The sequence below is a fragment of the Microtus oregoni genome, unplaced genomic scaffold, assembly GCF_018167655.1.
Source record: "Microtus oregoni isolate MIOR12 unplaced genomic scaffold, Mior012 000016F_ref0000370, whole genome shotgun sequence".
Lineage (NCBI taxonomy): Eukaryota > Metazoa > Chordata > Mammalia > Rodentia > Cricetidae > Microtus > Microtus oregoni.
Window position 1 is genome coordinate 9,521,390 of NW_024543075.1, and position 23,551 is coordinate 9,544,940.

The 23,551-nt window shown below is 46.4% G+C and overlaps 1 protein-coding gene across 1 annotated transcript; it reads left to right on the forward strand.

Annotated features, from left to right (window-relative positions):
- The first annotated feature begins 1,915 nt into the window (after positions 1–1,915).
- On the forward strand, positions 1,916–17,930 carry Clrn3 (clarin 3). The gene is made up of 3 exons (XM_041666562.1): positions 1,916–2,289; positions 11,493–11,672; positions 16,075–17,930. The coding sequence occupies exons 1-3, from the start codon at positions 2,061–2,063 to the stop codon at positions 16,344–16,346; spliced, it is 681 nt and encodes a 226-aa protein (XP_041522496.1). The 5' UTR covers positions 1,916–2,060; the 3' UTR covers positions 16,347–17,930.
- Positions 17,931–23,551: the final 5,621 nt, after the last annotated feature.

Genomic DNA, 23,551 nt, shown 5'->3' on the forward strand with positions numbered 1-23,551 from the left:
TACTGTAACGTTTATAATTTCTTGTTGTTGCTTGAAGGCAATGCTCTTGAGTGTTCTAGATGGTTTTTAGCTTTGTTAGGCTGTGTCTGTAAAAACCCTTAAACAGCTTGGGCTTAAGGAACAGCCTGTTCTGCTCCCTGGTCTGAATGACAGAGGCATCCTCTAAGAGTCTTATACCCCAGTTGACAGGAACAGTGAAGAGTTACCGCACCATCCATCAGGTCTCTGAAACCTCACTGTCCTCACATGACGCTTCACAACCAGCCTGGGAGAGTCTCACCCTGCCAATGTGCAGCAGAGCCGTAAGTTTGAAGCTGCTAGGGGGTTAGAAGGGCTTCCAAGCCACATTTGTGTATAACTGGAATCTTGTTCAATACACTCAAAATGCCCCAGAAGTCACAACCTCAAGCTCAGTTCTTCAGCCAGATGTAAAGGTCCTCCTGCTCGTGTTTCTTTTTAGCAGTAGTTTAAGGTCCCTGGGCAGTAGATGAGGAGGGGTTAATGTGGTGACTTGATCCATCCACCCATCCATCCATCCATCCATCCATCCATCCATCCTCTATCTATCTAGTGACAGAAGTGTGGCATCAATTACCCTCTCCTAGCTATAGCTGAACTGCCTTCCTTGCATTCTGCATTTCAATACCTATCTGATTGTTCTATGGTTATCTGTATGCTTCTCTTTCCCACAGAAGTGAAGAGACTGAGCCTAGTGATTTGTGTGTCTTCAGTCCGTTTGCTGCCCTTATGAGAGAAGAACCCTCACCCCACAGGTAATTAGGATATTTAAGAAGAGCAGGGAGTTCTGATGTGCATATGCTATGCTCTGTAATGAAAGACCACAATAAAAAATGAAATTAAAGAATAGGATGTGAGCCTGTTTATAATCTCAAGAAACGAGTGGGAAACGGAGGACTAGAAATAACTATTTATAGACCATTATCTGCTGGGCCACAAGGACCGCAATAAGAAATCACAGTGGTTGGAATGAAAATAGCCCTCATAGTCTCGTGTATTTGAATGTTTGATTCCAAGTTGGTGTACTGTTTAGAAAGGATTGGAGGTGTGGCCTTGTGGGAGAAGCTGTGGCCTTCTTGGAGGAGATATGTCACTGGGAGTGGACTTTGAGGTTTCAAAAGCCCATGCCAGACAAAGTCTTACTCTTTCTCTTTGCTCCCTGCCTTCAGTTTAGGATATCAGCTGTCAGCTACTCCTCCAATGTCATACCTGAGGGCTGCTTCACCCACTGCCATGATGACCATGAACTGACCCTCTGGAAGAGTAAGCAAGCCCCCAATTAAATGCTTTCTTTTGTAAGTTGCCTTGGCCATGGTGTCCCTTTACAGTAATAGAAAAATAAATAAGACGGAGATCTCTGCAAGAATGTTTAGAGGCACTCTTAGCAGAGTACTAAAGACTGTTAATAATACACCCTCTGATGCCATCATTTAAATAAGATGCAAACAGGATGCCATGGAAGAGGGAACCTGAAGGGCTAATAATAATAAGGTCTAAGAATGAGGGTATGTAACCTAGAAGGGTGAACCTTTCTCTTTCCACTTCACAGGACCTTGGCAAAGGTTTGAAGCTTGCTTCAGGAATCTCAGTAAAGGATAAATAAGTCTATCCTAGGTGATTCCCAACGGTGCTGGGGCCCTGTGCTGCCATCCCTTTAGGGTACAGGTCTCTATTCTCATCACTTGAGAATTCAAATTGTGTCCTCACACAGTTGGTTAACCTGGCTTCCATGGCATGATAAAGGTTATAAATTAGTCATGTGATTGAGGAAGTCCTGGAAGGACAGCCCAGCCTTTCTTCATGCTGGTTGGCTGCAGCCATAGCAACTGCTTGTTCTAGACCAAAGTTCAGTGTCTGCACATCTTTATGGCCTTGTTCATAGTTCAATGTCCAGGAGCATAAAACTTCCGGCGAAGACACAGCTTTCACACTCACAACAGAATTCTAGACTTCCTTCCTAAACACTGGACTCCAAATGATAAGGCCTCCAAATATCCTAAATTGGTTGTTATTCTATCCCAGGGAGCTTCTTTCCTGAGAAAATGCCGACTACACAGAAGACATTGATGTTCCTATCTGGCTTTCTCACAAGCCTTGGCTCTGTTGTTGTCATCTGCTCGATTCTGGGGACAAAAGCATGGGTCACCAGCACTATTTTCTTCACAGATCCTATTTCCAATGGTACCATTGTCATCACCTATGGCCTTTTCCGTGGTATGAGTACTCAAGATTTGAGTGAAGGCCTTCAAGAGCTGGACAAAAACTTTGAAGGTAAGTGATCACCTAATTTGAATGGGGATAGAAAGAATGGCTAAGATTCCTATAAGTTTGTATTTTGGCCAAATAGCCATTTGGCACTAATCTCTTCGAAACCCCAAGTTAGGTTATCAATGGATTAACTTATAATTTTGAAAAGGTGTTTATCATTATTTTAGACTCCTCCTCTCTGGGTATCTTGTTATTGTCAGAGTCTAAACCATTTTAGCAGCAGCGGGGCTTGAATCTTACCTATCTAGTTTATTGACAAATAAATAATTAAAGTATGTGAAAGTTTTATAGTGTTTAATAGCCAGCAAGAGCAGTATCTTAAATGATGTTAACCATGGGTTTTGACACAGGACATCCAGCTCCATCCAGAAGTTCATAAGCACTTACATAGGGAAAGTCTAAAGCAGTAAACATCAACACCCAACCGTATTTTCCAGCTTCTTGAACTTACGCTTTTGTGTTCAAAATATCTCATTGCTGGAAGTGACATTTAATTTCTTATTAATCCCATCACTTACAGGAATTCCTATTTGTTCCTCATTTCTGATATAATAATGTCTTTTTTTCCTATATAAACAAAATAAGGAACTGTTGAGGATAGGCAAATGTAGCTACTTGAGTTTTATAGTTTGAGATCTGGCATTATGGTCCTTGATATGTGAAAGTCACATTTGTACATTGTATAGCATATAAGTGGGCGCTGTGTTTTTGCCGTGATGCACGCAGGGTCTGTGCAACTGGTTAGAGATATTTAAGCTTCTAAGAATGCACTGTCTATTACCATATGCCAATGTAATATTTGGTACCCGTACTCTAGAATGGAGTTCTAGTAAGTTTATGATTTTGTTAATGAAATGGTTTCCATAAATCATAAATCAGGGGCAATGTGTTTTTAACTACCAATGGGTCTTTGAGTGGTAGGCAAACCACATCTTCCCTGAGGTTTCAGCTGCTTCTCCCCTCCCCTGGTGCTGGCCGCAGCCTCTCAGGAGACCTGCTCTGAAACAACCAGAAGCTAAGATTTCAAAGGCCCCTTTAATGATACTGTTTTAAAAACCAAAAGTAGGCTTGTTTGGGAATCCTCTGGTAGATTTAAATGCTTTAAATTGGAGACAGAAGTCTATACAGTGTTGACTGGGGATCAGTTGATTCCACCTAGAGACTGATGGCCTCAGTGGAAGCCCTGAGTCTCTATCTAGCCAGGGAGGCCCAGAGAAGGACAGGAAAGGTCAGGCCTGGCAAGTCAGCCCTACGTGACTGGGAGTGAGCATGCTGGTGTCTGGAAAGCAAGGACAGCCTCAGTCAGGGTGGTGGTACAGCTTGGGGTCAATGATATTTGTGTCCTTCTACTCAGTGTATCAACAAAGTCAGAATGCTTGTGTTGCCCGCGCCTGGTTCTCTCTGGTTTTATCCATTAGTACTGGAAAGCCACTGTAGCCACCCCTCACACTATAGTCCAACCTCCCATTGCTCCAGAGGGTCAACAACCACCCCATGGAGAAAGATGCCACACAGTTGCTGGTAGGCATCTAGGGGCCACTCAGGGACTATGGGATTTTCCATACATGTGACTGTGGTAAGCGCTGAGCCTGTAAATGGTTCTCCCAGACAGGAAGTCATCCTTAAAACATGTATGTAGGCAGTGTTAAAGCTCTTCTGTTGCTAACCCTGTCAGCAGAATCCAGTGTTTACAGTGGGACACTCTGCTCTCCTGCAAGCAAGTCAGGCTGTCATGTACATCATTAGTCAATCACTGGTAGCAAAATTAAATCTGTATAAAATTAAACATGCAGTGTCCTATTCAGCACTGACAAACAGATGCTTCCCCTTGAAAAGTCAAGCATTTTAGCTTTGTGGCTAAGGCTAGGACACACTGAAATCCTCAGGCAGTGAAGCATATCACCAGGCCCTGCTACACTTCTGCACGGGGCGGTTCTAACATATCATGTCTATTTGGATTACAGAGTTTGAAGTGAAAGAGCAGAATGGGCAATAGTGTTTGGTTTAAAGTGGCAAAACCATCCAGACAACAATGGGTCAATGAATGGAGATGATGCCTAGTTAGCTCCCGTCAGGAATCCTTCTGTTGTGGAACTGGCCTGGCAGTGAGTTCAGGCTGGCTAGACGGGTCCTGGTTTGTCTAAAGTCCAGATAAGAGATTGTTTAGCTCTGTCTAGCCGTGAGTGGATGGTCTTTGCCACTCCTAAAGTTCCAGCTGTATAATTTCAGCTCAAAATATCTACTATGTGAGAGAAGGTCTTAGACTTAGGTGCTGATAGGGTTTGTACACAGCTCCTATAGTGAAATGCTTCCTGTCTAGGGCAAGGGAAGCTCCTCCTCCTCTGCAGTGCACTCATGTAAGCCTCCACAACAGCTGGCGGTGGGGTAGGGAACACTAGAAGGAGTGTTCACGCTCACGAGGGTGTGCTCCCCTGCCTCCCCTGGTTTGGCTCTTGAGTGCTTTATAATAGGATCCCTAATGAAGTTAACCACTTGGCTCTGAGAATGCCATAGGTCCTAAGGGGCATGATGCATACTATTTCCCCAGGATGGCAGGAATGGTGCAATGTGTCACTTGAATGTGGCACCCCTCAGAAGGTGATCTCCAGTGTATATCCTGACCAGACCAAGTATCTTTACATAGTCACTTTGAAATTTCAATGAATGTTATTTCTCTTCCCATGGCAATAGGTCTCTTTGATCTTGGTCCCAAGTGCATTTTGGTCAGTAGACACATGACACTTTAACAGCCAAGTTATCATGACACTGACTCTGACCCGGAGATGCAGTCTCCTGGATGCTGCCAGGACCCTCTGTATTTGGCCTCCCATGCCAATGAGAAGAATTTCAGATTCAGGACCCATCCCTCTTGTTTAGGAAAAAAATAGGTGTCTTACTAGATGTGTTATTTTCCATGTAACTATGACAAAAACCCCGAGAGAAGCAACTTAAGGGAGGTGAGGTTTGTTTTTGGTTCGTGGTCTCAGAGGGATTCCAGCTCATTCTGGTGAGAAAGGCATGGCAGAGCAGGTTCAACTGTGATGGTGGAGTGGGAGGTAGTTTCCTCACATAGAGTGGACCAGACAGCACAAGCCAGCACCAAAGTGGGTCTAACCGTCAAAAGGCTTGCCTTGGTAATATACTTCTTGTAGCCAGAATGTGTCTCTGGAAGTTTCCACAGCCTCTGAAACTGTGCCACAGGCTGGAGTCTGAGCCTTGAAAACGTGAACCTGTGGGGGACATGTTAGTCAATTTCTAACATCAGGTGTGTTGGTCAACATTGATTACCAACCTGATGGGAAGCAGCGTTACCTACGAGACAAGCCTCGGGCATTTCTGAGAGGGAGTTTCTATATTGGGTTGAGGTGAGACAATCCACCCTAAATGTGGGTGGTATCATTTCATGGATGGAGGTCTCAGACTGCAGAAAATGGAAAAGGTGAATGTATCATCTGCATCCCTCTCTTCTTCTTCTTCTTCTTCTTCTTCTTCTTCTTCTTCTTCTTCTTCTCCTCCTTCTCCTCCTCCTCCTCCTCCTCCTCCTCCTCCTCCTCCTCCTCCTCCTTCTCTACCTTCTCCTCCTCCTCCTTCTTCCAGACTGCATATGCAATGTGTCCGGTTGTCTCGAGTTCCTGCCGCCATGTTTGCCCCACCATGGTGGACTGTACTCTCAAACTGTGAACTTTTTGCCCTTTAATTGCTTTCATTAGTGCTTGATTGTAGCAATGGAAAAAGTGATTAATACACTGGATGGTTTTAAGACAGACAGTAATTCTGACTCAGGGTTGATGGTCACCAACCTTGCCTTGGTCAGATACAAGGCTGACACAAGCTTTGGGCATTACTTTCATGCCTCTTGGCAGTGGTTGCTTGAAGTTGATTTTTTTTGTGTTTGATAGCTCAGGATACAACCTTACAGATGAACACAGGCAGGCTGAGGGCAAGTGTCAGGCTCAATGGTCTCTGAGTGCTGAACTTAGGCCAAGGATCAAATGTCTCCAGTGGCCTGTCACAATCTGGCTTTTCCTCTGTCCCCAGTCTTCACAGGCTCTTATTTCTTTTCTGTGATCTCAACATTGCGGTATTAAACAGAACTGAATTAAGAAGGTAAATACAGCACAGAAACTAATTGCAAAGTAAAGAACAAATGAAGTTGATTTCTTGAGACTATGTGAAGACTCCCTACTCCCTACTCCGACTTCATCTCATGTATCAGGATGCGTTTTCTGGAGGAGGGCTGTTTATTCTTTTTCCTTCTTATAGATGTGACCACATTGGAAGGAGGAGATGGAGAGAATGGGCCAAACCAGAAGGCTTAGTCAGTTTTCTCCCAAGACAACCTTAGCAATTGTCCAAGAGGTTGAGGTGCTAGCTGTGACTTCCTGGGAAGTCCCAGGTCTAAGATCATTCAGTCCCTGTGATGTGCACTAATGTCAGCATCACACTGGGTCAGGTCCCTGGTGGCCAGGTGTCTGAGGGAGTGGAATCAGTCCTAGTTACTTGTGTTTCTAAAACAAAATATCTGGGAAAGGCCATTAAGGAAGGAAGTTGTTTGTTCCTGCTCACAGTTGGAAAGCACAGTCTGTCATGGTGGAAAAGTCGCCACGGGAGGAGCATGTGGTTGCTGGTCACATGGTGTATGGTATCCACAGGTAGAAAAAGAAGTGGGGGAGGGGAGAAGGAGGGAGCAGGGAGGTGAATCCTGGTGCTCACCACTTCTCTTAACCCAATCTAGAAACTCCCTCACAGTCATGCAAAGAGGTTTGCTCCCCTGAGAATTCTAGATCCTATAAGTTGACAGTATCCACCATCCCTCTCAGTGTCTATGAACCACAGAAAACAAGGCCTGGAGGTGGAGGGCAGATGGCAAGTGGGACCCGAGTGAATGACTCTTCTCCTGTGGGGATCTGGGTGTCTGAATGCCTGGCTGAGATATCTGCTGTCATCTCTGTGGCTGCCTGTTCTTGGCCTCTTTCTGAGGCCACCAGAATCAGGGCAATTAGCTCCCATTGTGATGGGACTCCTGAATCGGAAGCTTGTCTCATGAAAGAAAGAAAAAGAAAAAGAACTCCATGTCTCTGCTAATTTTCCGGGGAGGGAGCAGCTGTCAGATGCTGGGAGGGCTATTGTTATTGCACTCTGGCTAACTCTCACCAAACTTTCAGCTTAGCATTGTCTGAGTTCTGAGGCTGGAGCTGGGAAGGCAGAGCTGTCATAGGTGGCAGGGAATTCAGAAATAAGTGTTACAATGCAGCAGTTCAAATTAAGATGAATTGCCCCCCCAAGTACGTAGGAAAGTATGAGTCAGCAGCCCCAAATTAGCTCTCTTTGGAAAATCACGTCTGTTAAATCTTATTGAAAGTCAAGGCAGAGCTAAATTTGATTGTCATTTTCTTTTTCTTTTGGGGCATGCATGTCACGTGCAAGTGCTTGTGCATGAGTGTGCGCACATTCACGGAAGCCGGAGGTCAGCACCCTGTGTTTCCCAATTATGTCCCATCTTGTTTTTTTCTTTTTAATTTTATGTGTATGTATGTATGTATGCTTGTGCAAGTGTATGTCCATCACGTGGATGTAGCAACCAAGGAGACCAGAAGAAGGTACTGACTTCTCTGTAATGAGAACCTCTGTGTAGGTGCTGGAAATGGAAGCTGGGTTCTCTACAAGAAGAACAGTAAGCACCCTTAACTGCTGAGCCATCTCCCCAAACCCTCCACCCTACATTCTGAGACAAGGTCTCAAAGGGAACCTGGAGCTCACTAACTGATTCTGCTGGACTGACTGGCAAGCAAGGCAGTCTACCCAGGGCTGGGATTACAGGCTCTGTGCCTGGCTTCTTTTTTAAACACAGGCTCTGGGAGGGTTGAACTCAGGGCCCTGGTGCCTTCAGGGCAATCATTTCACCCAGTCAGCCATGCCTGCAGCCCTGCACAGTCGCTTCTTAATGCAATATTCCAATTGTAAGTGAACATTCACTTAGAACAGGAAGTCAGTGTGTGAGGCAGAGAGACACTCAGAGAAATCCAGGTGTTCGGGACACCAGGCGTGTTCCTCACACTCAAGTTTCTGCTCTTGGCTTAAATATTCCAGTTATTTCCTTGACTACTGGACTGCCAAGGAGAGAGAAAGCTCTTTTGTCCCCAGCCAAGTTCCCTTGAGAGCGAGGGTTTCCTCCTGACCTGGCTGCTGGGGAACAGGAAGTGGATCCACCTTGAGGTCATGGATGGCTGACACATCCACAGGGACCAGTCTGGACCTCCGGCTGGGTGTGTCTCCCTAGCTCGGCTGCTTTTTCCTATTCTCCTTGTGACGTCACCTCCCTCCAGTTTCAAAATCAGCACATACTGAGCTAGTATAAGCAAAACCTCCTAAATATGCCATTTACATAAGAGTGTGGAGGAGCCAGAGAGAGACCCCACTTGGTTAAGTCAGGGACTAGTGAAGCCCCAGTCCAGGTGGTCTTCGGGAGCCTCGCTTAGGTTACAAGACAGAGAACGTGGGATAGGGGATCAATCTCCCAAAGGGGTCACTGACGGAAGTCACGGAAAAGCCCAGTCATCATAATGACAAGGAGGTGTTGCCTGTAGAAGCTGAGCTTTGCCCCTGTGCCTCTGAGGAGAGAAATGCTCTTCAGTGGGGGTGGGAGGTCATGGTTCGCTCACTGCTGAGCTGGGGTTTTGCTTTTTGTGCAGGCTCTGTTCTCCTGGGGTTACAAGGATGTTTGTCAATGTTTAACACACGCTGTAGCCAAGTTCCCGTCTCTCCTGCCCCTCTTTCCTGCACATCCCTTTGCTCTTTAAGACAGTGCCCTTGCTATGCAGCAGTATCCGTTGCTGCTGCCCTCAGGCCACTCCCTTCCAGGAGATGCCTGACCTGGGCTCAGGCACACACTGCTCAGGATACCGTCTCTCTTCATGGAGGACTTTGCTGCCACCCAATTTCTTGATCACGCCCTCTTTGTCTAGAAGGAGGATGTGGCAGATTTAGAAAAACAAATAGAAGGACTTAAAATTTAAGATGATTTCTCCCAAACTGGGCTGAGCACATACTCTTCCACAAGGTAAATGTCAGATCCTGGGGTCCCGTGTCCGCTCAGATTACCCAGAAACACAGTTCAGTAAAGACCACTTCTTTTTATTTAAAAAAAGAATTATTTATTTTAGTTTATTTTTTGCCTTCATGAATATGTGTGGACCATGTGCCCATGGAAGTCAGAATAGGACTTCTTCTGGAAGCTGGATGCTGATTCTTCTGGAACTGGAGTTTACAGATAGTTGTGAGCCACCATGTGGGTTGGTAGGAATCGAACTCATGCTCTCTGCAGCAGCAACTAGTGTTCTTAACCACTGAGTCCTCCCTCCAGGCCCCCGTTTCTTACACAAGTCTCTCAGCCACACGGGGGCTCTTGTTTTCCTTACTAGTCAGAAAGGAGACACCCGTGCATGGTGTGCAGTTCCACAGTGAGCATTGGGAGCATCTGGAACAGGGTGGAAATCAAGGGCATGTACAGTAGGACTTGATACACGGAGAACTTCTCAATAGTTCTCTTGGTACGGGGACAGAGAGCGGCACCTTGCAAAGAGAGGGTGATGGTGGCAAATGGTAGGATATGGTTCAGAAGATGCTTTGCTGTTCCTCCTGTCCCACGGGAGCCAGCACACACAGCCCTAGAAGCTAAGAAGCCGGGTCTGCCTGGCTACTTCCTGTTCCTTAAAGCTGTGCTGAGCTAAGGCTGTGACTGTCTCCACATCCGTGGGAACCAGTGAAACAGGAAGAAAGAGAAGGAGGCTTTGACTAGTTCTTACTCACCCCTCTGTGGCCACTATGGCTTGAGTTCCCAGTGATGTTTGTTAGTGTTGCTATAGTCGGCACTAAATCTCGTTCTCTGTTGATCTTTTCCTTGGGGCTTCACAGACGGTCTCTAAACACTTTCGTGGGAGATCCTGACATATACTGACAACCATTAGGAGCTGCACTGTGCACCTAGGAAGAGCACACCTGTCACATCTGGTCTGATGTGTGGGAGTAGAGCGGGATGTGGGGGAGCTCGGTGCCCTTGGAAAATGGCTGCTAGATCTAGGAAACCCCGAGGTTCTGACAGCTCTGCCCAGTGCACCTGCGTTGTGTTTTCCACGAGTGTAGATCCATTATGGAGCTTCTTTGCATTTAAGATACATGCAGATGGTATTTTGTAAAGTGCTTTAAGTTTAGAAGAAAGTTCTGCGGGGAACCAGAAGGTTGTGTTCCCAGCTGCCTCCAGTGTTGGAGTGGAGACCAGGACATGGAGTCTGGACTCAGGGAAAGCACCCTGACTTGGTCTAGCAAGAAATGTTTTCCTGTAGCCACTGCTAGCTATGAGCTCGCCCCTCTCTGGCCATTTCTGCCAGCCCTTATTCTCCAGCTTTTTTCTCTGTCATCTGCTCCTGGCTCACCGAATTCTTCTAAGCCACAGGGCTTATGGGATTCTCACTGCACGTGGATTTGCACAGTGACCCACCCTAAACATTTCTGTCAGAAGCAACTGATTCTAAGACCCAAAGGGAAGCTATGGCAATGGAATTGCTATCTATCCTACTAACAAGGCTGGGAGGGCAGAGATCACTGGTAAGAAAGTTGCGAGTATGAGGGACCACCCTTTGCTAAAACTTGAAAACTCAGATAAACATCCAGCCACCTTTAGTGCTGTGCTTATGCAATCAAGTAAAATCACTGACTGGTTGGCCATGAAGGATGCCGTCTCATTCTCGTGCGTTTGTGTATGTTCCTGTATGTACGTGTGCACTCAGTGTGTCTATGCAGGTGCCCGTGCATATGTATACATGTGCAGGTGGAGGTAAAAAGTCAACTACCTTTGCCATTCTTCAGGTGATGCCCATCTTGGTTTCTGAGACAGGGTCTCTGGTTGAACCTGTAGGTCACCAGTTTAAGTAGACTGACTGTCCAGTGAGCCCCGGGATCCACCCGTCTCAACCGTCTCCCCAACACTGAGATTGCAAGCACTCACCATCCCCCTGGTTTTTTTAGGTGGGTTCTGGGGATTGAACCTCTACAGCACATTACTGACTGAGCCATCTTCTGGTCCATGCCGTCTTGGTCTTACAGGATGAATGATAATACTGCTTCCTTCCCTGACACCACAGCTTCTCTAGCTTGGCTGTACTTAGGATTTGCATTCTGTACTGTGCATTCACCAAATGTTGCTTTAGTTCTAGGGATATTGAGTAATTCTTCCCAGAAGACTCTGCATTTGGTGGCTATCTTATTTCTGGTCCTGAGTCTGGGAACTTCCGTACTGAGCTCAATATTCACCTTCTACAACAGTATCAGCAACCCTTACCAGACGTTTCTGGGTCCTATGGGCGTCTACACCTGGAACGGACTCAGCGGTGAGTTTCCTGAGAAGACTCGTGTGCACATACATGTGCACAGATACACATGCACACACAGGTGTATACTTATGCATACCAATGCATGCTCATGAACACACGTCACTCTCCTTACCTTCACAAGGGGCAAATGTGGACTCCAGAGATACCTCACCTGGATGACTAAGCCACAGAGCAAGGGAGGATACCATCTGGAGCCAACACTCTTCTTGTGGGTTAGGATGCTGTGTGGTTGCTAGGTGATTTTGTTATTCTGTGGGTGGGTACCTGGGTGGAGGACAGAGTCCAGATGGGAAGTGGACCTGCTGTGACTCAGTCAAAAGACTCTCCATGGGTTTTTCCCGTGCACTGCAACCCCCACAACTGTAGTGGAATGCAGAACCAGAGGTTAAGGGACTTGGTTACAAATCCAGACATAGGTCCCTAGCATCAAGGGCCCTTCCGTCAGCCACCAGACCTCACTCACTGCCAGGGTAAACAATGAATTGCTCTTAGTTTTGCTCATGCAGCTCGGATCCAACAGCAGCAGAGGCCTCAGACATGGCCGGATTTAGAGATCATGTCATGGGAAGTCTGTTTCTCTTCATCCCTGTGTACGCTGATTTCCCAGTGTGTGCTCTGTAGCTGCTACACAGTTGATTCAATCCTCTTAAAGGTCATTTGTCTGTACCCACCCCGAACTCCGCCAGAGGCAGCTCTAGAGGGAATGTCTGCCATTTCCCGGGAGTCAGGAGAGCATCCTGGGCCCAGTTCTCATAGACTCACACATTGACTCACCTCATCAGTGTCTGAAGCCAAGAAAGATAATCCTACCCATCAAGTTGGATAAGAACACTCATCCATACTGGGGGGTCCAGGGTCAGCTGTTCTCCAGTTTCAGAGGCACGTGGAGGAGAAGTGGGTCACCAAAGGAGAAGGAGAGATGACAAGAGGCTACAGTGGGCTTGTACTGCCCTGTCTGAAGTCCACAGGGCTTCCAGCTGGCCCCTCAAGGCTGAAGCCTCGTCTCTTTTCCTTTGCAATGGAGAACAGGCTGACTGTCCATGTATCAGAGGCCACGCACATGTTTGCGAAGGAAAACGAGAAAAGGAGTCTGGAAAGTCACCCCTCAGCCTGCTTATGTCTAGCCACAAAGACCTAGGCTATGGGGAGAAAGTTCCCACGGTCCTTCTGCCTCAGACATATATTCTGACACAGAGGGCTGTGAGGTCGGCAGAAAAACCACACGTAAGGGGTGTGTTAGGGTCAGGTTTGCATTCTGACCTGGGTCTGTGGGAGACCTTTGGCCTTTGGGCAAACATAGGAGTTGGAGGCAGTCTTTTGTGTCCCGATGCTCAGTAAGACCGATTCTGTCCTCATATACCCTCAGACAGCCTTTGATTTTCTTCCCTTATCTGGAGTGTTACAAAGTTTAGTGAAAAACTGGTTTGTAAGAGGCTAATCCTACAGAAGCGCTTCTGTTTAGCACTGACAATGTAGCTTCCTGGCCTTTGGGAAGCTGTGAGGGAGGGCTGGTATCAGACTGACTTTAAGGCTACAATTCCTTGTGGAGGTAGGCTTGCCCATGCTCACCTGAGCTGCAGGTAGTGAGCAGGCCCAGTGGGCAGAAAAGGAAGTGGATTATCTGGTTGGATTCTGATAAGAAGAAACAGCCATAACACTGCCTGAAGCTTGTGACCTCTGACCTCAACCTAAACTGGTCCTGGTGTGGCTGGGGTTGCCCACAGGGGATTTTAAGGTGGGTGGAGAGAAGTTGGATCCAGAGAGGCTGTCACAAACTGTCTGCTATAAATATATTGTCCCTCAACTGGAGAACACAGGAAGCAATGAGTAGGTGTCATAGCCCAGCAGGGATGGGCCCTAGAGGAAGCTCCTGTCCCCAAGCCTTTCAGAACAGCTCTCCACTGCTATCCCCAGTCTTCAATCTGCAGCTCTGGGGAAGCTGTGAGACTAGCCAGGCCTAGATGCAGCCTATACTCCTGGCTACTTAGGAGGCTGAGGCAAGATGACCCTCAAGTTCAAGACCCAGCTGACTGTGCAAAATAAAGAATGAAAAGAGGGCAGGGGTGTGGTTCAGTGGCAGAGCATTTGCTTACTGTTTTCAGGCTTCTAGATTTGATCTCCAGTATTTCAGGGAGGGAAGGAGGGAGGAAGGGAGGAAGGAAGGAAGCCAGGAAGGAAGGAAGGAAGGAAGGAAGGAAGGAGGGAGGGAGGGAGGGAGGAAGGGAAGGAAGGGAAGGGAAGGAAGGAGGGAGGGAGGGATGAAGGGAAGGAAGGGAAGGAAGGAAGGAAGGAAGGAAGGAAGGAAGGAAGGAAGGAAGACAACCAGAAGCAGTGTGGAACCCCTGGCTCCAGGCATCTGCCTCGAAGGGGCCCAGATAGGCAAGGTGTCTACATGCCAGCCCTTCCCTGTGCAAATCAAAGCTCCAGACAATCCACTTTAGGGTAAAGGCATTAACCTTGTGCCCATTCCACTCCTTTATGATTAATTAAGCTTTTATAAGAAACTTCACAAGAGGAAAATGAAGGATAATGAAGGGGTGAGAGGCGCCCAGTGAGCATCAGAGGAACGGGACTTTTGTTCATGCAAATAATTAAGAAATAAAGCCATTATTTTGTGGGTGAGGTGTGTCATCAAGGGCTGCTCAAACATTCTCCTCTTGCAAACCCCCCTAATTAGCTTCTCTAAGAGGACCGTTTGGGGAGCTTCCCTGCCTGTGGGGTGGGACACAACCGATGCCCGAGACTTCAGAGCTATGCACATTCTGTGTATGTCAGCAGATGAAGGATCCCAGACAGACTTCATCCCGGGGATTCCCCTGATGTGTCAGAACCCCACCTGGGCATGAGCATCCATCCTCACCCTCATCTTCCTCCCAAAGTGTTTTGTTTTATTTTTTTATTCCAGTGTTCATGGCATATGAATACCTGTCACTTGCATGACGTATTTAAAGCACACTGTTCGTTGGGTGTTGGCGTGTTCTTAGCCACTGCAGGCATCACTACCATCCTTTTCCAAATATTTTCACCAAGTCAAAGAGAGACCTTATGACTCCTGGTTACTATCTGCCTCTTGCCCACCTACGCAACTGTATGCTTCCTTTGCAGAAGATACTTCCTGGTTCAAGGCTCCACTTGCCTGGGTCCTGCAGAGTAGACTATCTGCAGTGGTTATCTAGTCCTTGTAGCACGTGTCCAGCCCTTGAGAGCCTGTGGCTCTCTTGCTCCTGGTGGGACTCACCCCTCACAGTTGGGGGTGACCCACTGCCCACCCTTGCTCTTCCACCTGTGATGCTGGTGTCTTCCCACATCTTGTTTGTCCATACGCCCACCACATCCACTCTCCATCCCCTGTCCACTCACCCCCACCTCTACATCTGTCGCCCTGGGGCACAGGCTGTGTGTCACCCAGAGACAGCTTCTGAGAGGATCTGAGCCTGCAGGTTAGGTACTGTCCTGAAGGATGTTTAGAATGTCATGCCTAGAATCTAGTTTGTTTCTTACGTCTTATTTTTACAGTCTCCTTCACCTTGAAACACTATTGAATCCCATATAACTATTCAATAAATGCCTCTGGGTTATGTATCCCATAAAGAAAATCAGGGATATTAAAAAAAATGCAGAGGGGTGGCACATGGCTGGAGAGATGACTCAGCAGTTAAGAGTGACTGCAGCCCAATCCCTACCCACAAGGACCTGAGTTGGAATCTGCCCCCCTCCCCATGGGTGATTCACAAACACCTATAACACCCGCTCTAAGGGATCCGATACCCTATTCTGGTTCCTGTGGGTGACTACCTATACATATGAGTTGGCATCTGTCCCCCTCCCCCATGGGTTACTCACAAACACCTATAGCACCTGCTCCAAGGGGTCTGATGCCCTATTCTGGTCCCTGTGGGTGACTACCTACGTGCACACAGATGCATGTTCATATACATATTTAATTAGTTAAAGTAACTTTAAAACATGTATCACAAGGACAGGTAGATGGCTCAACGAGTAAAGTGATTGCTACAAAGAAACAAGAAGCTGAGTTCAGATCCCAAGCAATCAAGAAAAAAGTCAGGCAGAATGGTGCATATCAGTAACCATGTATCTGGGTGGGCAGGGACAGGGGGAGAAAAGAGGGATCTTGGAGGCTTGCTGCTGAAACAGGGAATTCCAGGTTCAGTGGGAGTCTCTGCCCTCTCGGCAAAAATAAACAGATAAATAAAAATAGAGAATAGTAGAAAAAAAATACCTGGTGTTGTCCTTTGGCCTACACGTATGTGCATATACATGTATGCACATTCAGACCCATACCACAGAAAGGCACATACATGCATGCACACATGTATGGGCAAAAATAATGTTAAGAGTGCCTCCTTGTGTCATTTATGATGCTCAATCTTCTTTTCAGCACCCTTTGTGTTCCTGACCATGGTACTGTTCGTGGGGAATACAGAGTCCAACCATCTCTCAGAAGAACTGTCCCACAAGCTTTATACAGATATCACCATCAAGACAACAACCCACTCTTACGGATACTCATTTTGGCTCATTCTGCTTGTCATCCTTCTGAATATTGTCACTGTGGTCATCATCATTTTCTATCAGAAGGCCCGATACCAGCAGAAGCAGGAGCAGAGGAAGCCGGTGGAATATGCTCCCAAGGACGGCATTTTATTCTGAGTCCTGTGTCTCATTATGTTGGCACTGTCTCTGCCAGTAGTAACTGGCTAGCTCCTATGAACAGTCTGCATGGCAGTCTGCTGCGATACCTCTGTAACCACGACACCATGTCCTTCCTAGATGATGCTTGCACGTTTCTCCACGGATATCCACTGGAAAGAGTTTTCTCACGAAGGCAGGGAAGTGAGTGGGGAAGACTGTGGTCTAAAGAGCTCCAAGAGGGGGTGGTCTGGGGCCTGTAGGCTCTTTTCTCCTGGATTGCTATCCACAGTAATAAAAGTCTGATTTTTTTTTTTTTTTTTTTTTTTTGCCTTCCCTGTGACCAACTTAAAGGACTGCAGCCCCCTGATTTTGGCCGTAGGAAGGATCAGGCATTTCACTCTTCTATAGGAACAAAAGCATTCTGAACCTGTTTTTCCGGAGTCAAGAGTTGGATACAAAAGGATAAAGGATGAAATGACCCTGTGCAGGCTTAGTTCCTGTAACGAGGGCTTGGCACATGTAGAATTCAGGCCTTAGGAAACCCAACATGAACAGGTTAGAGGTGAAATATAGTCCCTGTGATCGGTTTTTCCAGCAGACAGACAACCAGCAAAATGGGGGAGGCACAAAAATGTAATCTGCATGTGTTTCCAGTAAGGTATTCCCTTTGAAAAGCTCACTGAGAACCTTTCAGGCTTGACTATTTCACAAGTCGCCAGATAGGACTGCAAAGTGACCCCTTTTCATGTGTTGATGGCTTTGTGAAGCAGTAGCTCTGTGACAAGGACTGGATCTTACGAAGTCCTCAAGGATACCTGTCCTTCAACACTCAGACCTAGAGCTGTGAGCTGGGTTCCTACAGTGGGGGCAGACCATGCGGAGCCCTCACCTTCGTGGAGTGCACTGTCAGGCAGTAGTTGAGTCCAACATTTAATGAACACTTACTTGACTCCAATTAAAACAGTTGCTTAGAGTGGGGGATCTTCCTCCCATTGTAGAGCACCGAAGTGCCCAGCATGTTCAAGGCTCTGGGTTCCATTTCTTGTTCTGCAAAAATGAAACAAACATAGAGTTACAAAATTGTGCTTTGTGTTTTGAAGGGACAATCTCAATCACACTCCATCTTGAAAGCCTGCTAACTCAAGACTACTCTTATCTATTAAATTATTAAAAGTTTAGTATAATTAATTCCTTCATGTGTGCACATGTGCATAGGCCATGATGTGTGTGTCTGTGTCTCCTTATGTGTGGAGATCAGATGACCAGCTTCGGGAGTTGATTCTCTCCTTCTACCATGTGAGACCTGGGGATGAAACTCGGGTCATCAGTCTTGGTAGCAAGCACATTTATCTATTTGTCTTGTGGACCTTCTATTAAATTATTACACAATTTGGATTTGGGCAGCAATGACTTAGTGGGTAAAAGTGCTTGCCACCAAGCCTGATGACCCTAGTCCATTCTAAATGACCCACAAAGTGAAAAGAAAGAGCTGACTTCTGCAAGCTCTCCTCTGACCCCCATTCATAAATTGTGCTATGTGCATGCCCATAGCCATAACCATACTTCCCTATATAAGACCAAAATAAATAAATGAATATAGAATAAAATAAAATGCATAATGACTCATCATTGTTCATCTAAATCTCTCTCTCTCTATATATATATATATGTGTGTGTGTGTGTGTGTGTGTGTGTGTGTGTGTGTGTGTATCTTTGGTTTTTGAGACAGGGTTTCCCTGTGTAGCCCTGACTATTCTGGAACTTGCTCTGTAGGCCAGACTGGTCTCAAATTCACAGAAATCCACCTGCCTCTACCTCCTGAGTGCTGGCATTAAAGGTGTGCACCACCACTCAGCTGGAATATATTTTTAAAATATGATCATAAACATTGAACATACTTTAAACTCTGAGCTTAAAAATAATGGCATTCTTTAAAGGTCCAGGTTTTCTGTTGGGAGTTTGATAATGTGACCATGTAGTGAAGAGGAGACAGATGTGGGTAAGAAGACCCAACAACAAATGGATAAATAGGGCCTCCCATAACTGGTCAGCTGTGGGAGTACTGCAGAGTGGAAAGATCACTGCATCTTTTCACCTTGGCTTCTCAACAGCACTGGGTTTCAGCTTCTAGTCTGAGTCCTTCCTTTTCCATCTCCCTGTTGAAGAGGCAGCTCTGTCTCTCCCTTCTCCCCACTTCTCCCCTTTCCCCCTTCTCTCTCTCCCTCTGCCTTTCTCCCTGTTCTTCCCCCCTTCTCTCCTTCTCTTCCATATCCCACTAAATAAATATCTAACTTCAATCTGCACGGTGTGCCGATCCATGTCTCTGTCTCTCACCTGCCACATGGCTCCCTGCCCAGGACCAGACCAGCGGTATGGTCTCATGGTGTGCCCATCTATCTGTCTCTCCTCATGGGACTGGCTGCCCCATTGAGGTCTCTCACCCACCATGTGGCTCCCTGCCTGGGACTGGTGGCCCACTGCAAACCACTTGGGGAACTGTGCCATCCCTGCCTGGGACTGGCTGCTCTCAGGACCCACTGTTCACTTCCTGCTGCCACATGATTCACTGCCATTGCTCAGGGACCTGCAATATTTTAAATTAATCCATTACAGCCTAGGTGTCTTGACTCTCTCAGTACTTGGGTGTCTGACTGGAAGAACAATATCTTAGCTTTGCTATCTTACTGCCAACTGCATAAAGTGGCAGAGCTGCATAAAGTTGTTGCCCCTTACCCAGCTCCAGACTTAGTAAAATATGACTAAGTAACAGGAGGGACATCCAGGGATAGCAAGCATTGAACAGGGAATACTTGGGGCCAGGCTTCTGAGTGTAATGGGCTGCTCTGTTCCTTTAAGAGACAAGCCAAGTCCACTCCCTCCCAGTCTGCTGAGGCAAGCTGATCTTCAGCTTCCAGCCTGAGTTCCTTCCTTTTTCTGTCTCTTTCTTGAAGAGGCAGCTTCTGCCTCTCTCCTTTCCCCTCTTTTTGCTTCTCTCTTCCCCCACCTCTCTCTCTCTGCCCTTCACCTTCTTCCCTTCCCCCTCCATAATCCACTAAATAAATATAATCCACTAAATAAATAGCCAACCTCAATCTGCATGACGTGCCTATTCATGTTTCTTTCTCTCACCCTCTGCATTGCTCCCTGCCCGGGACCAACAGCCTTCAGAGACCTGCCGCATGGTCTTGTGGTGTGCCCATCTGTCTGTCTTTCCTTGTCACCCTTCATGGCCCACTGTAGCTACGTGGGAACTGCAACATCCCTGCCTGGGACTGGGGTGCTCTGGACCCGGTGCCTACTGCCGCCACTTGAAGACCTGCAGCATTTCTGCCGCTGCCTCCACTAGGGGATCTGCAGCATGTTACTTAATCCATTACACTGGGAATCACCAAAGAGAAGGAGGACAGCCGCAGTGTAGTGCTCTGACCTGGTGAGAAGGGCCAAGGGCCGTGCTTCTTCTCTAGAACTGGAGCTACAAGTCTGTAGCTTGTGTGGAAGGAAAGGAAGGCACCAACACTGCCACCCTTGGGTGCTGGGGGCTGCATCGGTCCCTCTGCTCTGTAGGCAAACAAGAAAGACATAGAAAACGTAAGCCCTGCAGCAGAACTGCAGACAACTCTTGGGCCTTCTATCCACGTGGGATCTAGTGCTATGAACAGCCAGGGACAGAATCACCAAGCTCCTGGTCCCCAATTTCTGTCCCAGAGGAAGTGTGGCATTCCTGATGGACCCTTTCATTCAGAACGGGATGCCATGCCCCATCCTACCCTGTTTGTGCCTCTCATTCATTCAGCTTCTTCAGACCATTTGTTTCAAGTGAGCCTTGAGTTGGACTTGAAAGCTAATCTGGGCTGGAAAGGGATCTCTCCCACAGAGCTTCCCACACCCCACACATGCAGCAAAGGAGGAGGAGGAGGTATCTGTGGCAGGCTTCACACTGTGAAAGATTCACTTTCAGTGTTGAAATGTTTAATAAAAGGTGGGGAGACATACAGTGTATTCTCTAAATAATCATTTTAGTTGTTACTTTTGAAGATGTCCTTTCTGCCTTTTGACCCCTTCCCGCTAAGCAGAGTGTAGATTTCTGGGTTTTGCCTTGGTCCCCAGTAGACTGGCCACTCCTCTGGCTCTCGTGAGGCACAGCTATTTTGACAAACATGGGTCTCTTGAAGATCAGTGTGCTGCTGCAGGGGCTTCTCCTTTCTCAGTCAAAACAGATATAGTGAGAAGCCTGAGTCTTCTCTGGTCCTGGAGCCTCCATTGGTAAAGCCGTGCACACAGTTCTTACTGTTTTCCAGATGGACACCCACCTTTCCACCTAAATGCTATGCACTCGAGAGCTGATGGAGTTCGGGCACAAAGGCACCCTCTGCTTTATCATCAGCCCTGTTTATAGCAGAGCCACTGTGACTCAGGTTGGATAAGCTGGGTACGGTCATCCCACAGTGAGTGAGAGACTGAGAATTATTAGTCAGGCTCTCAGCGAGGCTGGCAGTGGCCCTGTGTGTGTATACGGCGGCTGTAAAAGTCAGAACTAAATGTCCAGGACTAGACTTTGAACTCCACCAGCCACCCCAGACACGTGTCACTCTAATTACCGAGTGTGCAAGATTCTTACAATGCTGACATAGGTAGACGTTCGCCTTTTGATTAGAGATGTCACTGGTTTCATTGGAATGCACACTGCATGTTTTCTTCCCTGTCTTACCAAATAGGTCCTGGGTTGAAAATATCAGTTTTAAAGACTGCTCTTCTCATGAAGCTATTACAGTGGTACTCAGTATTTTTCTGTTGGTGGCTGTTGGTAAAGTGGAGAGAGCACTGTGAACGAAACTTCGTTCCAATGGTTCCTCTGCAAGCAAATGTTCACTGAGCAGTCACGGCGTGTAGGATACAGAGGTTGGGACTGAGTGAGGAAGGTGTACGGTCAATGCCAAGCTTACAGAGCAAGGGACAGGTCACAGAGAGTTCATATGACAGGTGGCGGGTGGAATGGAGCTATTGGAGCTGTGGGGCCTCACGAGGGCATCCTAAACAGATGGGAATAATGATCCAGAGACAGGGGAGTCCTTAGCTCCGCTGTCAGTGTTCTGACCCCAAACAAGGGCTGACAGCAGCCTTAGATATGATCCGCTGCACACAGAGGGGCAGGGGAAACTGTGTTTGCTTGTATCTGCTTCCTCCTTTGCAAAACCAAATGAGTAAAGGGACAGAAAAGTTGGAATGCTTATAAAGGTGTTTTTATTCTTTGTAATTCCGTTGGGCTTATTGAAAAAAGACATTCATATACGCATTAAATGTAACTAACATATTACATTTCCAAGTGTGCAGTTCATGAGGAACAGTGTTGAGAATGTTCCTGTGAGTCCTTCGTCATTGTGAATGCTGCTGTTCTACAAATTGCTATGCCAATTGCTCTATGGGGATCTTGCATTTCTAGAGAACTCTGTAGAAATATTCTTCTTAGCATTCACCTGGCAAGATATATTGAGCGGTGGTGATGATGGTTATTATGGTGGTGATGGTGATGATGGTGGTGATGATGATAATTATGGTGGTGGTGGTGGGGGTGATGATAGTGGTGATGGTGATGGTCGCGGTGGCGATGAACTAGAAAGGCAGTCCCTCTGGGGAAGGTTCATAGATATACTCCAACCAAGTCAACAAACACATCACCACCACCTCCAATGTCACCACTGAAGAAGTCTTCTTACAGGTAGAACTGTCTAGTTTATGGTCACCTTGAAATCCTGAGGTCATACACATGCACAAACAAATAAAAATTTACAAAAAATTTTAATGAAAAGGTTCTATTTAAAAAATATATTTTTGAGTTATACATTCATAGTCAACTTCAGAGGAAGTTACAGGTACTCTCTGTTCCCACACACAGGCCATCAGCATCTGCCACTAGAGAGTGTCTCATTTGTGACACTTGATTAAACTGTCATGCAACTGTTTTCAAGGCCCATGGCTCACACTTAGGGTAAACACATCAACTTTTCAGAAAATGGTTGGAGATTCTTCCTGCCTGGAGCCCTCCGGTCTTAGGACCTCTTGGCACTCTCTTTAAAATGACTAAAGACTCCCAAGGAGCTTTGGTTTGCATAGGTGACAACTGCTGCTATTGATCACAATAGAAATACTGATCATGGGGTTGGGAATAGAGCTGGGTTAATAAAGTGTTGATTGGTCCTCAGAACAGAAAAGCTGGGCATGGTAGTATATATTTGGGATCCCAGGCAAAGGCAACTGGATCTCTGTGGTTCAATGTCAGCCAGTCTAGTCAGTTTGGCAAACTCCAGTCCAGAGAGAGGACAGTCTCTCAAATACCAAAGTGGGATCAGTGAGGTAGATCACTGGACAAAGGCACTAGCTGCTAAACCTAATGACCTGAGTTCAAATCTAGAAACATACTCTGCAGAAGGAGAAAACCCACTATTGCATGTTCTCTGGCCTCCACATTTACACCATGGGTCATATGAATATGAAAACACACACACATACACAAACACGCACACACACACACAAACAAAAATAAATAAATAAGTGCTAAAGAGAAACTTAAAATATAAAAACTTAACTGAAAAGTATTATTTGAGAATAATACTAAATCTATCAAATACAACTATAAATAATCAATTTTAATGAAAATTTAGTAGATATAAACGTATACACACACACATGCATACACACATATGGTTTGTTGAGACAGGGTTTCTCTGTGTAACAGCCCTGGCTGTCCTAGAGCTCTTTGTAGACCAGGCTGACCTCCAGCTCACAAAGATCTGCCTGCCTCTGCCTCCTGAGTACTGAGTTTAAAGGCTAAAAGTCAATATATTTCTAAACAAACATATAATTGAGAATAAAGAAGGCATTCTATATGTTTGACATCTAACTTTACGGAAGATAGCTGGATTCTCACCTCTGCTTTCACTGTTAGTCTGTCACGATCAGTTATTTAGGTTAAAGAAAACTCAGCCTTATGTCTAGACAGCTGGGTGTACTAGAGGAAAAACAGTGATCTTAGCAACTTTCAAAAGCATTTGATTAGATTTAAAAATTTTTTTATTGTGTATGAATGTGGGGGTCACAAAGTGCGGAAGTCAGAGGACAACTTTTAGGAATTAAGGGAGTCCCAGGGACTGAACTCAGGTCGTCAGACTTGGTGGAGATGCCTTTATCTACTGAACCTTCTCCTGGCCCTGAATAGTTTCTCACGA

Excerpts from the sequence above, each read along its gene's own strand:
- Clrn3 (XM_041666562.1), top strand. The coding sequence starts at position 2,061 with ATGCCGACTACACAGAAGACATTGATGTTCCTATCTGGCTTTCTCACA. Across the intron at positions 2,290-11,492 it reads GCTGGACAAAAACTTTGAAG|TTCTAGGGATATTGAGTAAT; the intron begins GTAAGTGATCAC and ends ATGTTGCTTTAG. Across the intron at positions 11,673-16,074 it reads CACCTGGAACGGACTCAGCG|CACCCTTTGTGTTCCTGACC; the intron begins GTGAGTTTCCTG and ends TCTTCTTTTCAG.